Genomic DNA, 14991 nt, shown 5'->3' on the forward strand with positions numbered 1-14991 from the left:
TCTTAGCATGAGGTGGCCAAAGTACTGGAGTTTCAGCTTCAGCATCAGTCCTTCCAATGAACACCCAGGACTGATCTCCTTCAGAATGGACTGGTTGGATCTCCTTGCAGTTCAAGGGACTCAAGAGTCTTCTCCAACACCACAGTTCAAAAGCATCAATTCTTCAGCACTCAGCTTTCTTCACAGTCCAACTCTCACATCCAATACATGAACACTGGAAAAACCATAGCCTTGACTAGATGGACCTTTGTTGGCAAAGTAATATCTCTGCTTTTCAATATGCTATCTAGGTTGGTCATAACTTTCCTTCCAAGGAACAAGCGTCTTTTAATTTCATGGCTGCAATCACCATCTGCAGTGATTTTGGAGCCCAAAAAAATAAAGTCTGCCACTGTTTCCACTGTTTCCCCATCTATTTCCCATGAAGTGATGGGACCAGATGCCATGATCTTCATTTTCTGAATGTTGAGCTTTAAGCCAACTTTTTCACTCTCCTCTTTCAGTTTCATCAAGAGGCTTTTTAGTTCCTCTTCACTTTCTGCCATAAGGGTGGTGTCATCTGCATATCTGAGGTTATTGATATTTCTCCCGGCAATCTTGATTCCAGCTTGTGCTTCTTCCAGCCCAGTGTTTCTCATGATGTACTCTGCATATAAGTTAAATAAGCAGGGTGACAATATACAGCCTTGACGTACTCCTTTTCCTATTTGGAACCAGTCTGTTGTTCCATGTCCAGTTCTGTTGCTTCCTGACCTGCATATAGGTTTCTCAAGAGGCATGTCAGATGGTCTGGTATTTCCATCTCTTTCAGAATTTTCCACAGTTTATTGTGATCCACACAGTCAAAGGCTTTGGCATAGTCAATAAAGCAGAAATAGATGTTTTTCCAGAACTCTCTTGCTTTTTCGATGATCCAGCGGATGTTGGCAATTTGATCTCTGGTTCCTCTGCCTTTTCTAAAACCAGCTTGAACATCTGGAAGTTCACGGTTCACGTATTGCTGAAGCCTGGCTTGGAGAATTTTGAGCATTACTTTACTAGCGTGTGAGTTGAGTGCAATTGTGCGGTAGTTTGAGCAATCTTTGGCGTTGCCTTTCTTTGGGATTGGAATGAAAACTGACCTTCTCCAGTCCTGTGGCCACTGCTGAGTTTTCCAAATTTGCTGGCATATTGAGTGCAGCACTTTCACAGCATCATCTTTCAGGATTTGAAATAGCTCAACTGGAATTCCACCACCTCCACTAGCTTTTTCAGCCTCTCTGTAGCTGGTGCCAAATCAGATCCCGGAGACACAGTTTTGGGTGAGGTAGAAAAGAATCACTTTATTACCTTGCCAGCCAAAGGGAGACACACCAGGCTTCTGCCTTGAAAAACTGTTGCCACCCGGGAGGATTTGATGAGGATTTTTATAAAGGTGGGTCAAAGGTGAGGTCTAACAAGATTAGGGTGGGAACAAGGCTAGTGAAGTCATGTCCAACTCTTTGTGACCCGGCCCTGGACTGTGTAGCCCGCCAGGCTTCTCTGTCCATGGGATTTTCCAGGCAAGAATGCTGGAGCGGGTTGCCATTTCCTTCTCCAGGGGATCTTCCCAATCCAGGGCCAGGTCTCCCACATTACAGGCAAGACTCCTTACCCTCTGAGCCACTAGGGAAGCCTCAGTTGTGGGAACAAGGCTAGCACTTCCTTAAACTCTTCTCAGGCAGTCTGTCTCCTAATCTCCTAAGTTTCTCAGGTCCCTTTAATCTTTTTTTCTAATATAAGTTTATTTATTTTAATTGGAGGCTAATTACAATATTGTATTGGTTTTGCCATACATCAACATGAATCCGCCACGGGTGTAGACGTGTTCCCCATCCTGAACCCCCCTCCCACTTCTCTCCCCATACCATCCCTCTGGGTCATCCCAGTGCACCAGCCCCGAGCATCCAGTATCATGCATCGAACCTGGACTGGCGATTCGTTTCATATATGATATTATACATGTTTCAATGCCATTCTCCAAATCATCCCACCCTCTCCCTCTCCCACAGAGTCCAAAAGACTGTTCTATACATCTGTGTCTCAGGTCCCTTTAATCTTGCCTTGGGTGGTTTCTTGGCTGCCCCTCCCTTGATGAGCAGCCATTGGAAGTGGAACTCAGGGTAGGTTGTGGAAGCTGGAATCTCGCCTATAAGCACCAGGAGACAAGGACCTCCATGCCTGGAAGCCCCACTGGCGCTGCTTGGTTTCCACACCCAGAAGGAATCCCCCAGGCCCTGCTCCAGGGCAGTTTGAGGACTCTTGGGAATAGCAGGCACTCCAACCACGACCACGGTTCCACTCCACCCTCGTTTGTCCTCTGATCCATCTGATTTTACTGGGGAAACAGAATTACTTGAGATGATGATCTAAAAATAATTTCCCTAAATTATTTTCCCTAAATGAACAGTGAGATTAGCTACCAATGCCTATCTGCTCCTTTCCCATGATCGTGCAGTAAGGAAGCCAAGTACCTGGAACATGGGGCCCCGAGGAGACAGCCTCCTGGGGTGCATTTGATGCTTTACAAAAGGGGGTGGAGCAGAAATTGATTCTCACACGGCTAAGAAGCCCAGAAGTCCAAGATCAAGCTGCCGAGAGGACTGGTCCTCCCTGGAGACTCTAAGGGGAAATCTGTTCCCTGCCTCTCTCCTGGCTTCCTGGGTTGCTGGAAATCCTTGGTGTTCCCTTCGTTTTTCCCTTTTACATGTTAAAATTTTATTAGCGCATAGTTGGCTTACAATGTTGTGTTCTTTTCAGGTGGGGGTGCATCTGGTTTTACTCCCATCGTGTTCAAGGGCCCAGAGAGCCTCAAACTTGGGGTCAACACCTTTGACTAAAGCGTTGGTATCTGCCCTCATGGACACAGACGCATGTCCGCTATGCTCTGAGAGTTGGACTAGATGACCTTCAAAGTCAATTCCCCGCTCCCAGTTCGGTTTTTAAAACAAAGAAGACATTGAAGGGAGAGAACCAATCGTTGAGCCACTTGTATTAGACATAATGTAAAAGCCCAGCTCTTTCTCTCTCTCTCTCACACACACACACCCCTTTCTGGCACTTTGCTGTATGCAGCATTTTACTCCCCTCACACAGTCCTGGAGGTGACCCATCATTCTGCCTTCCTTCCAGGCTCCACTCGCTTGCCTGGGTAGCACACACATCCTCCTTTCTCTCCCCTTGTAATCTGGTTTACTGGATCGCAGGAGATCTACGTGGTATTTTTTTTTTTTTTTTCAGCTCCCCATCTGAAAGAGGACAGCCTTCCCTATAAAACAAAACCCAGTAAGATTAGGGCAGAGCAAGCGTGCCTGGGGTCTCCAGAGGGGGACTGGAGGCATACTCATTAGCTGCCTCTCTCCCTCTTCCCCTGGGGTCCTGCCCCTTTGATTTCCACAGCTGAGGCCACACTCACACCCTCCAAATGTACAGCGTCTCCTTCACAAATGGCCAAGCATAGACCAAAGCCCCACCCCAGACTAGACTAGAATTTCAGAAGGAATTGACTTTGTCAAGCAAACAAAAGAACAGTGAACAGAAAAGTGGAAATGAAAGGATATGGCAAGGCTTCAGACGGAAAGATCTTAAAGCTCAGAGTTGCGGAGAGACGATAGATTGTTTACATGATACACAAGCTAATTAACTAAATGTTACATAAAAACCGTTTCCCTTTGTTTTGTTTTTTTTTTTTTTGCTGCACTGCACAGCATTTGGGATCTTAGTTCCCTGACCAGGGATCGAACCCAAGCCCCCTGAAGTGGAAGCCTGGGGTCTTAACCACTGCACTGCCAGGGAAGTCCCTATAAAAACCTTTTTTCAATAAAACATAAAATTGATAAAATTTGTAGGGATTTGTTTCTGAGCCTACACTCACCAATCACAGCACAGAGCACCCTACTGCTTCCTACCTTACATGGCCCAGCTCAGAGAAGAGCCATTTTGAACTCAGGAGCATTTTCCCGTTCCATTGACTTTCTGGTGAAACTCCTTCCAGAAGAGGTGCCTTGATCACAAGGACCTTTCTGGGGAAAGCATGGACGTAGTGGAAATCAACTCACTGACTAGACAAACCCTGAGCACCTACTTTTTTTTTCAGTTGAAGCATAGTTGATTTACAATGTTGTGTTAATTTCTGCTGTACAGCAAAGTGATTCAGTTACACACACACACACACATATCAGTTCAGTTCAGTTGTTCAGTTGTGTCCGACTCTTTGCAGCCCCATGGACTGCAGCACCCCAGTCTCCCTGTCCATCACCAACTCCCGGAGTTTATATATACGCATCCTTTTTTATATTCTTTTCCATTATGATTTATCACAGGATACTGACTATAGCTCCCTGGGCTCTACAGTAGGACCTTGTTGTTTATCCATTCTATATACAATAATTTGCATCTGCCAACCCCAAACTCCCAATCTGTCCCTCTCCCAAGCCCACCTCTTGGCAACCCTCCATCCATTCTCTGTATCTGTGAGTCTGTTTCATTGATAAGTTCATTTGTATCTTATTTAAGATTCCTCATGTAAGTGATATCACATGGTATTTGTCTTCCTCTTTCTGACTTCACTTAGTAAAATAATCTCTAGGCCCATCCATGTTGCTGCAAATGGAATTGTTTTCTTCTTTTTTTATGCCTGAGCACCTGCCTTGGATATGAAGTCTGTACAATCAGTGCTACCCGCACTGTTCTCCAGGCCCCCATCAGGACAGAGACCATGCAGGGAGGAAGGGACCCAATCCCACCCACCAGGAACCCACACAGACCACCATGAAGACAGGAAGATTCCACACACTGTCTGTCTTTCTGACCCCTTCTCCCAGCTCATCAGATTCTGCTTACCATGTTCCTACATAGACACGCACACACAGACATGTATTCTTCTTTTTCTTTTTTGGCAGACGTGCATTCTTAACCGCTTGTTCTCTGTCCACAACTTTCTGTTAGGCTAAACTCCTCCAGTATCTGTTTTCATTTCTGCTTTCTTTCTAGAATCCAACTCTCATTCCAAAGACAATGCCACCTGGGCCCAGCAGGTGTCGCCCTTCACTGGGAATGATCAGCACCTCTCCAGTTCAGTTCAGTTCAGTTGTGGTCATGTCTTTGCGACCCCATGGACTGCAGCACGCCAGGCCTCCCTGTCCATCACCAACTCCCGGAGTCCACCATACCCATGTCCATTGAGTTGGTGATGCCATCCAACCATCTCATCCTCTGTCGTCCCCTTCTCCTCCCGCCTTCAATCTCTCCCAGCACCAGGGTCTTTTCAAATGAGTCAGCTCTTCCCATCAGGTGACCAAAGTATTGGAGTTTCAGCTTCAACATCAGTCCTTCCAATGAATATTCAGGACTGATCTGCTTTAGGATGGACTGGTTGGATCTCCTTGCAGTTTGGACTCTCAAGAGTGTTCTCCAACACCACAGTTCAAAAGCATCAATTCTTCGGTGCTCGGCTTTCTTTAAAGCACGTCTCTTGCCCTGTGTGAAATCCAGCCCCAAACGGTGGATGCCCCGTGAGCTCCAGGTGGAGGGAATGGAAGGGGGGCTCTGAAGAATGGTATGTTCGCCAGCAGGAAAGTCCTCAGAATACAGCAGCCTAGTTACTTCCAGCTCAGGCAGACCGACATCCTGTAGAGAATTTGCTGTTCGATCTTGGGCAAGCTATTTAACCTCTCTGAACCTCACTTTCATCTCGGGACTTGGAGGAGACCACTTCCCCCTTACTGGGTGATTGTGGAGCATGAATGAGATATAGCATAAAGCACCTACCCAGTGCCTACAAGCACTTGAGCTGTGGTCCCTTTCCTATGCTGGTTGTGGAAGGAATAACAGCCCAGAATTCAGATCTGAAGTTGAGCTCTGCCCCTTGAACCCTGACTACCTGAGTTGTGATGAAGATCAAATGAAACAGAGCAAGCAAGCTGGTAGGAAGCCTGGCCCGGAAAGTAGAGTGACTGCTAACAGCTAACTTCGCCGCGGTGGGCTGGCTGGGTACCGGGTAATGTTCTTGGCCAATTACAAGTATGAACTCATTTAAGCTTCATTAAGATCTCTTATGAGTTCAGAAAACTGTTAACTTCCTACTATCTCTGACTCTGTGACTCCCTTCCACCAAAGTTTAAAGTCTTCTTATGAATTATCCAGCAGAAAGCCCCCAGTTCCGTCGTGTCCAGATGGGAAAATGGGAGGAAACACCAACTCGTCTGCTCCAGGAAGAGCGAATCAAGCCCAGCCCCGACTGCCCACTGTCCCTCCCCAGGACCACAGGAAAAAACATGGAAAAAAACAGGATTCTACCAGTTTATTCCTCAGAGACAATCAACAGTGACTCACGCCCTCTGTGACACAGGGGGGCCCCCAAGAGGGTCTTTGACCTTCCTCCCCAGATGATATTCACCCCAGATATTTAGCCCTGGGCTCTGCATATGGACAGCACCTTGGTTACAGAATATTTTTTACCAGGAATGAGTTTCCCCAAGTTACTAAGGTTCACATAAGGAAGTGAAGTGAAGTGAAGTGAAGTGAAAGTCGCTCAGTCATGTCCAACTCTTCGTGACCCCATGGACTTTACAGTCCATGGAATTCTCCAGGCCAGAATATTGAAGTGGGTAGCCGTTCCCTTCTCCAGGGGATCTTCCCAACCCAGGGATCACACACAGGTCTCCCGTATTGCAGGCGGATTCTTTACCAGCTGAGCCACCAGGAAAGCCCTCACATAGGGAAGACTGGGAAATTCAAAGAATTAAATAGAGAAACCATAGGGTCCAAGAAGATGTGGAGGGCTGGAGGAGCTGGAGGGCCCCAGCAGCATCCCCAAGAGTTCAGAACTCCTTCTCACGTGGAGGGAAAGCTGTAGGGTTCTGCCTCTATCAATTGTGCTGACCTGCAGAAGAAATGAAAAGGAATGAAAATGAATAACGCTTCAACGCTTCGAGCCAACTTGACCCCATCGTTTGTCCCTGTAACCATCCATGCCAGAGCCCTTAACACAGTGATGTGGAAAATTTCAGATCACCAAGCACTAAGGAGCCACATTCAGACACACTGTTGGGCAGAAGCGGAAGGGGTCGGTGCTCCTGCTTTCTGCTCCTGAGCCCAACAGCAGCAGCTTCAATCACACTCAGCCTGATCCCAGTGGACGCGCACCGCCCCCGCCGTCAGCACAGGACATAACACCCTCTGTCACCCCCTGCAAGGGACCAGGAGGCACACAGACCAACAGAGACATTACCTTCTGGATAAGTGGACCCCGGGAGGAAAATGTAGCCTAGGAGAAGAAAATATTTGAGTTGAGGACAGTCTTTTCTTTTTTTTTAATTTTTATTAGACTATAGTTGATTTACGCTGTTCAGTTCCAAGTGTACAGCAAAATGCATTGGTTACACATACAGCTGTACCCACTCTCGTCTTCAATTCTCTTCTCATCTAGGCCACTGCAGAGTACCTAGGAGTTTTCTGTGCTATTTAGCAGGTTCCTATTAGTGATCTATTTTATCCACAGTAGTGTGTAGATGTCGATCCCCATCTCTCAGTTGATCCCTCCCGCCCAGGACGGGCCTGGTGGATGAAAGTCTCCTCCACGGCAATGGGGGACGCCACGGGAGAACCAATCACAAACCCAAAGCGAGCAGAGGTTGGGACTGACGTTTCGGGAGGCTCACTCACCGGAGGAGGTGGCTCTCCGCCAACTGTGCAGACCGAAAACGAAGATGATGAGACCCAGGACCAGCGTTACCAGAGCCACAGAAACCTTCACCGTCTGCGCAGGCAACAGCCCAGGAGCTGCGGAAACAGGAACTGAACTGCAACCGGTTCCCAGAGCTGGTTCCCAGAGCTGGTCCCCAGAGCGCCTTCGCTGACTGCAACCTCCGCCCAGAGCTTCAGAGGTGCTCATCCGCGTCCCAGGCCTCACACCAATCCAGGCCCGAGCAAGCAGCCTTTCCTCAAAACCCCTGTCCCGTGGGTCTCTGTTCCTGCAGGTCCCTGAGGAACCCCTCTCCCCAGGTTTGTACCCCGGCTTCCAGATGCTCTCTGAGACTGTGGGGGCCCTCCAGGCTTCCCGTTTTCTTTCTTCACCCCAAAGGCACCCTGACCAAAGAATGGAGGGCCCCCCCCACTCCTCTCTTCATTTGCCTGTGGTGACAATACTTGCTCCCTTGACTGCTTTATTCGAGCATTTTCCCATTAAATTGTCTTTCCACCTTTCCTTTCTGCAGTTCCTTGCTATCCGAGGGCTTAGGTGTCTCTACCTGTCCACTTTCAGATTGGCCATGGGTCCTTCCAGAATCTGTCTCTGCCCCACCTCCACAGCCCCTACATCCTGGGGCTGGTCCTAGTCTGAATCCTGTCCCCCTCCCAAATTCCTTTCCTTTAACTATCTCCAGTCCTGGGGTTCAAACAGCGATGATTGGCTTGACGCGGTAGCCCCCAAGCATGCACATCAAAGCCTCTGTCAGCCTTGGCTTCCCCTCTCTGACACCAAGAGGGTCCTCGCTCTCCTGAGATCTTTATTTCTCCAGTTCCCATCCCTGACTTGACAACAGTGGAAATCTGAAGATCCTAGAATATTGCATCACAATTTGGGGTTCTGAAAATATGGTTACCAAATCGACTTCCTCTTTTCAGGACAATCAGGCTCCCCTCCCACCTTCCAACAAGCACGGAACACCAACCACAGCACCATAGCAACAGCAAGGATGATTAACGCTTTCTGTCCCAGTATCCCCTGGCCCCATCTCTGGTCGAGAACTCTCCACGAGTTCCTCCAGACTCACTCATTTTCAGCATCTCCCTCTCTTCCCTGTCCCGTGGACCTCTCTACAGCTTATTCCCTCTGCCAAAGTATTGGTGTTCTTTTTACAACCACCCACTTGCAGTAGCTCTCTGCTTTGTTGTTGTTGTTACTGTCAGCCACGCTAGAGCAACATGTGGGGGTCTCAATTCCCCGACCAGGGATCAAACCTGCAAGTGGAAGCGAAGAATCTTAGCCACTGGACTGCCAGGGAATTCCAGTAGCTCTCTGCTTTAATGCAAATTCCTCCCGCCTGCTACACACTTACTCCAGTCCTGAAGGATGAGTTCAGGAGCCCCAATGTGCTCGACCACACAGGTGTAGGTATCCCCAAAAGAGGGGGTTGTGGCCAGATGGGAGACGGTCTGGTATGTCCAGTCTCCGTTGGGCTGGATGATCCTCCAGGCCCTGCCGTGTGGGAGGACCTCCTGCCCGTTCCTCCTCCACGTGATGGCCACGTCCGCTGGATAGAAGCCCCACACATAGCAGGCCAGCATCACAGACTCCCTCGTGTTAAAAGGAGTGGTTTTGGCTACCTGCACGGTCGGTGGGCCTGCACAGGAGGAAAAAACAGTCACGAAGGAGGGCACCACCCTGGCTTTTCCTCCAACCTGGTTTCTCTCCTACTTCAATGCTTCTTGGATTTTGCCCACCTACCCTGCCGGCCCTCACCCCAGGCCTGCACACATCCCTCTGAAAATGAGAAGCTGGAATATATTCCTCTGTACTCTTTCCTGTCTCCCACTCCATCCCTGCTCCTTACTTTCTTGTTCCTCCAAAATCCTGTTTGGTCACCGTAAGTAAAAGCTGGGGCTGAACTGCAAGCTGTTTCAGAAGGCATTGTATTCATTGCAAGTACATAAAAGCAAATTGTCATCCAGACTTAGAGGTGGGGGTGAGCAAAAGTAGGAAAACACCCTTGTCCTCAAATCTCATTGAACAGATTAACTCAGTAAAAAAAGTATTTTTTCCTTGAAGAGTTTAAGGCATGTGTGCGTGCTCAGTCGTGTCTGACTCTTTGCGAGCTCGTGGACCGTAGCCTGCCAGTCTCCTCTGTCCATGGGATTTCCCAGGCAAGAAGACTGGAATGGATTGCCATTTCCTACGCCAGGGGATCTTCCTGATCCAGGGATTGAACCCCTATCTCAAGAGTCTCCTGCATTGGCAGGCAGATTCTTTACCACTGTGCCATCTGGCAAGCCTGAATAGTTTAAGGAAGCAAGACTAATTCAGGACCAACTCTTAAATTTGGATGAGGGTGGACCCTAATTCATCAGATCATTCATATTGCCGTCTGTTAGTAATTTATTTTTCTAGGTGACCCTTCAGCTTGCTTGGGTGTCTTTCAAATAAAATCCTCAATAAAAATCCAAGATACTGTGTTAAAACGCAGATTCCCTAGCCTGTATCCCTGGATATTTTTATTCAACAGATCTGCAGTAGCTCTCAAGGACTTGCATTTTTATTTTTATGTTTTTATTTTAAATTTATTTCTGTTTTTGTTTTTGGCTGTGCCACACCGCTTTCAGGATCCTAGTTCCCTGACCAGGGATTGAACCTGTGCCCCCTGCACCGGAAGCACTGATTCTTAACCACTGGACCACCAGGGAAGTCCCAGGACTTGCGTTTTTAACAAGCACCTTCCCAGGCAATTCTGAGAAATGATATCTTGAGACACAATACTTTTTAAGATAGAGAACTTCAAGTTTGGGTTGTTTTTTTTTTTTGCCAATCTCAAGTCATTCTCTATGCAAGTGATTAGGGAGAGAGTTTGCTTCCCTTGTGGCTCAGCTGGTAAAGAATCCGCCTGCAACGTGGGAGACCTGAGTTTGATCCTGGGATTGGGAAGATCCCCTGGAGAAGGGAAAGGCTACCCACTCCAGTATTCTGGCTTGGAGAATTCCACGGACTGTATAGTCCATGGGGTCGCGAAGAGTCGGACATGACTGAGCTACTTTCACTTTCACTTTGCTTCAGAATTCCCTGGGAGGCTTTCCAAATTGTCCCATGCCTGGGCCCATCTTAGACCCGGGACACCAGAACCTGGGATGCAGAGGCACAAGCACTTTGGGGAAAGCCATTCTGGTTCTTCTGACAGTTCAACCCCTGGCTGAACTTGGATCTGTCTCCTGAGATGCCCTGAATCGAAGGAAAACATTTTTACTCTCCCTGCAGAAGCTCCTTGCCTGCTCAAATATCACCACCTGGTTTGCATTCCAGCCCCACCCCTGTCAACCCCCTTGTTTCCCTCTCTTTCTACATCACAGGTGCTCCCATTTTTCTGCTTCTTTTCTGCCCACATCTCAAACCCCCCTGTCAACAGAGGGAGCCTTCGAGGCCTCCCCTCTCCTCACCGCCCCTCTGCACCCCTCTCTCCTTACGTGTCCTGTGGGTCAGAGAGCTCCAGAAGGGCTGGGTGTGCGCGGCACAGTTCTGCAGACCATTGGACAAGCGCTGGATCAGGTAACTATTATTGTTGAGGAACTGTGAGAGGTACCGGGCCAAGCCGTTCAGCACCCCAAATTCACGAGGAATCATACTGGCCTGCAGGGGATCCCAGCAGGTCAGCAAATCCTTGTTGAAGGAGATGCAATACGAGAAGTCTTTCGGATCCCCATCATCGTCCAACACACAGGTGCTTTCCACGTGTGCCACAAAACCACCTGTAGGAGCCAGAGAAAGGGGGCGGCTCAGGGTCCTCTGCCAGAGCCCAAGGCTCAGTTACATCCAGTAAGGAGGGTGCAGGCTTCCTGCCTGAGGCATCATCTGCTCACCAAGCTCACGAACAGGAGTCTCTGCAAGTCCTGATTCAGGGACTGCTGCTGCTGCTGCTAAGTCGCTTCAGTCATGTCCAACTCTGTGTGACCCCATTGACGGCAGCCCACCAGGCTCCCCTGTCCCTGGGATTCTCCAGGCAAGAACACTGGAGTGGGTTGCCAGTTCCTTCTCCAATGCATGAAACTGAAAAGTGAAAGTGAAGTCGCTCAGTCGTGTCCGACTCTTAGCGACCCCATGGACTGCAGCCCACCAGGCTCCTCCATCCACGGGATTTTCCAGGCAAGAGTACTGGAGTGGGGTGCCATTGCCTTCTCCGGATTCAGGGACTAGGTGATCCTAACAGAGAAGTTCCTAGATCCCATTTCCTCTTTACATAAGACTCAGCATGGAGACACAAGTGACCCAAAATTATTTGCATGTTTAAACCCAACGATTTACCCAGGATTAAGACTTTCAGTAAGGCCAATGACTGAGTGAGAAAAGGGGTCAAAGAGTCAGGCTTGTTCTGTGCTGGATACATTATTAAATATCCATGCCACATGTATATCTGGAGTACTCGCAGTGTGCCAGACACCGTGCGAGGAACTGGGGACACAGCAGTTATCAACAGGGCCGTCATCACCTTTGCCTACATTCCAGCAAGAGATATCTGTTACACAAATAATTACACAACTTAATTACATTAAATTTTCTACACGGATGAACAAGTTTCTACTGTGTAGCTCTGGCAGCTAGAGTAATACCTGGGATAAACCATAATGGAAAAGGATATAAAAAGAACTATACATGTGCGTAACTGAGTCTCTTTGCTCAGCAGAAATTAACACAATATTGTAAATCAACAATACTCCAATTTAAAAATATAAATTCAAAAAATTGCTGTAAAGCTACAGTACAAAGTGCTGTGGGAGTATATAATAGGGAGATAGACTGCTTTGGCAGAGAAGGCAATGGCACCCCACTCCAGTACTCTTGCCTGGAAAATCCCATGGATGGAGGAAACTGGCAGGCTGCAGTCCATGGGGTCGCTGAGGGTTGGACACGACTGAGCGGTTTCACTTTCACTTTTCACTTTCATGCATTGGAGAAGGAAACGGCAACCCACTCCAGTGTTCTTGCCTGGAGAATCCCAGGGACGGGGGAGCCTGGTGGGCTGCTGTCTATGGAGTCACAGAGAGTCGGACATGACTAAAGTGACTTAGCAGCAGCAGCAGACTGCTTTGGGGTATCCGAATCCAATAGCAAAACAGAACCCCCCAATACAAAGGGAACAGAGGAAGGGAGAGTCCTTACCTGCTGCGGTGCAGCCCAGGCTGAAGCCCAGCAGCAGCGACAGGAGGACAGTCATGCTCTGCTCTGGGGAGACACGGGGAGTTCGGTCCCCTGGACCAGCTCCTCCAGGGGCCCTGGGTCTTCGTCTACCCCAGAAGTCCCAGCCTGGGTAGAGGATCTCCACACACTAAGTGGGAATGTGGTATTGCCCGGGGCCCCTTGATGCTCTCTAAATGAGCAATTTGGGGCTACTAAGGCCTGAGATAAACCTGTTCCTTGCCAGATCATCTGAGCGTTCCAAACTGAGAATTGTCAGATTGCCTAGGTAGGCGGGGACAAGTACAGAGACAAATCATTGAGCATCTCAGCCCAGCATCATCAGTTACCAGGTAGATCTCATCCTGCCCTGGGCTTTTAGCAACTAGTCTCTTACTGTGGCACCCCACTCCAGTACTCTTGCCTGGAAAATCCCATGGATGGAGGAGCCTGGTGGGCTCCAGTCCATGGGGTCGCTACCAGTCTGACACAACTGAGCGACTTCACTTTCACTTTTCACTTTCATGCATTGGAGAAGGAAATGGCAACCCACTCCAGTGTTCTTGCCTGGAGAATCCCAGAGATGGCGGAGCCTCGTGGGCTGCCATCTATGGGGTCGCACAGAGTCGGACACGACTGAAGCGACTTAGCAGCAGCAGCAGCAGCTCTTACTGTTCCACAGAACAACCAGTCTGCAGGTGGGTTTCCCTTAGAGAAGGAAATGGCAACCCACTGCAGTACTCTTGCCTGGAGAATCCCTTGGACAGAGGAGCCTGGTGGGCTACAGTCCATGGAGTTGCAGAGTCAGACACGACTGAGCGACTCTCTCTCTCTCTCACACACACACACACACACACACACACACAGGTGGATTTCCCTAGACTGGTGGAGAGAATAAACCCTGTATCCCCAGGATGTATGCGGCCTAGACTGCCCATTGGTCTAACTGTTTTCTCTCAAGGTCTCCCCAGATACTGAGACAAGGTAACCTCTCTTGCTCCTTTAAGGGAAGTCACTGGGGAACTTAACCCTTGATTACATAACCCGTGGTCTGTCCTGTCGCCCAGGAAACAGGTGGACAAGAGGCACTTGTGGGGAATGCAGTAGAGTCAGGGCTGCTAAGAGTGCAGTTGTCTGGCCTCAAAGCAAGATGGCAGAATAAGAGGCGCTGCTGGTAAGAGCTTAGGGCCACAGCCCTGAACAGTCCCTCCCTGGGCTCCCATTGCTTTTTCCATTCTAGCCAGACGAGCTTCATTTTCCCCTTTCTGCTTTCTGGAGCCAGGACACCCTGTCCTCCTAGCCTTTGAACCATCTCAGGGCAGACCGCTGGGCAACCCCACTAATCTGCTTGATAAATAGCTGGTCATGAGCCAGTGCCCATAGCTCACTTGTCTCCCCCAAACTCAAAACTCCCCTATGTGTTTCCCTGACAGGTGCCATCTATCTTGGGGCAGGCCCTCCTCGCATTGTGAAGCCACTAGAAAAATGAGATAAACGTTCCCTGTTTTTCTTCCCCAGGAAAAGACAAGCTTCACGTAGCAATTCATTCTCACCTGTGACCTATACAACTGGTAGATTTTTCCATTACAAATGTAAAACCCTCAGTTGACTTCCCTGTGGTCCCCACCAGGCTTCAGGGCTGCCTCTCCCCAGCTTGGTTCCTGAAAGCTCTTGAACTTGACTTAATAGTGAGCTAAACAAAGGAGGATGAGGAAGGAACCCCTTAACACGACACTTACCTGTCCCCCTCCAAGTCCCTGACTCCAGAAGAATACGATATTTCTGAAGAAGAAAGGAAAGGGGAAAGCATATCCCCCAAATGAATATATAGACAAATATCAAGAACCAAAGGCTGGTTTTGTGTAATTAATTGAGCTTCACTTCAACTGTCTTGAGTATTGTTGGTAATTCACTTCAGTTCAGTTCAGTCGCTCAGTCGTGTCCGCTCTGACCATGTTTTCCTACCACCCCCGCCCTCAACCCCACCTGGTTACAAGATTGTTCTACACTTGAACTTCTCTAATCAGCCGTGAAGGGTGTTGAATGAACCGAAAACAGAGGAGTTGTGGGGGGGGGGGGGCGCGAGTCCAAAATGT

At 48.8% G+C, this 14991-nt stretch overlaps 1 protein-coding gene across 3 annotated transcripts; it reads right to left on the reverse strand.

The window, feature by feature from the left end:
* Positions 1 to 6302: 6302 nt before the first annotated feature.
* On the reverse strand, positions 6303 to 13170 carry LOC113881774 (HLA class II histocompatibility antigen, DM beta chain). Of its 3 annotated transcripts, XM_027524856.1 has the most exons (8): positions 12881 to 13170; positions 11584 to 11770; positions 11191 to 11472; positions 9078 to 9362; positions 8889 to 8979; positions 7684 to 7800; positions 7250 to 7285; positions 6304 to 6901 (listed from the first exon to the last, which is right to left on the reverse strand). In XM_027524856.1, the coding sequence occupies exons 3-8, from the start codon at positions 11345 to 11347 to the stop codon at positions 6853 to 6855; spliced, it is 735 nt and encodes a 244-aa protein (XP_027380657.1). In that variant the 5' UTR covers positions 11348 to 11472; positions 11584 to 11770; positions 12881 to 13170; the 3' UTR covers positions 6304 to 6852. The 3 variants fall into 3 exon arrangements, with proteins under 3 accessions (XP_027380656.1, XP_027380657.1, XP_027380655.1); XM_027524854.1 differs by lacking the exon at positions 11584 to 11770; XM_027524855.1 differs by lacking the exons at positions 8889 to 8979; positions 11584 to 11770 and having other exon boundaries at positions 6303 to 6901; positions 12881 to 13169.
* Positions 13171 to 14991: the final 1821 nt, after the last annotated feature.

This window comes from Bos indicus x Bos taurus, chromosome 23 (genome assembly GCF_003369695.1).
Source record: "Bos indicus x Bos taurus breed Angus x Brahman F1 hybrid chromosome 23, Bos_hybrid_MaternalHap_v2.0, whole genome shotgun sequence".
NCBI lineage: Eukaryota > Metazoa > Chordata > Mammalia > Artiodactyla > Bovidae > Bos > Bos indicus x Bos taurus.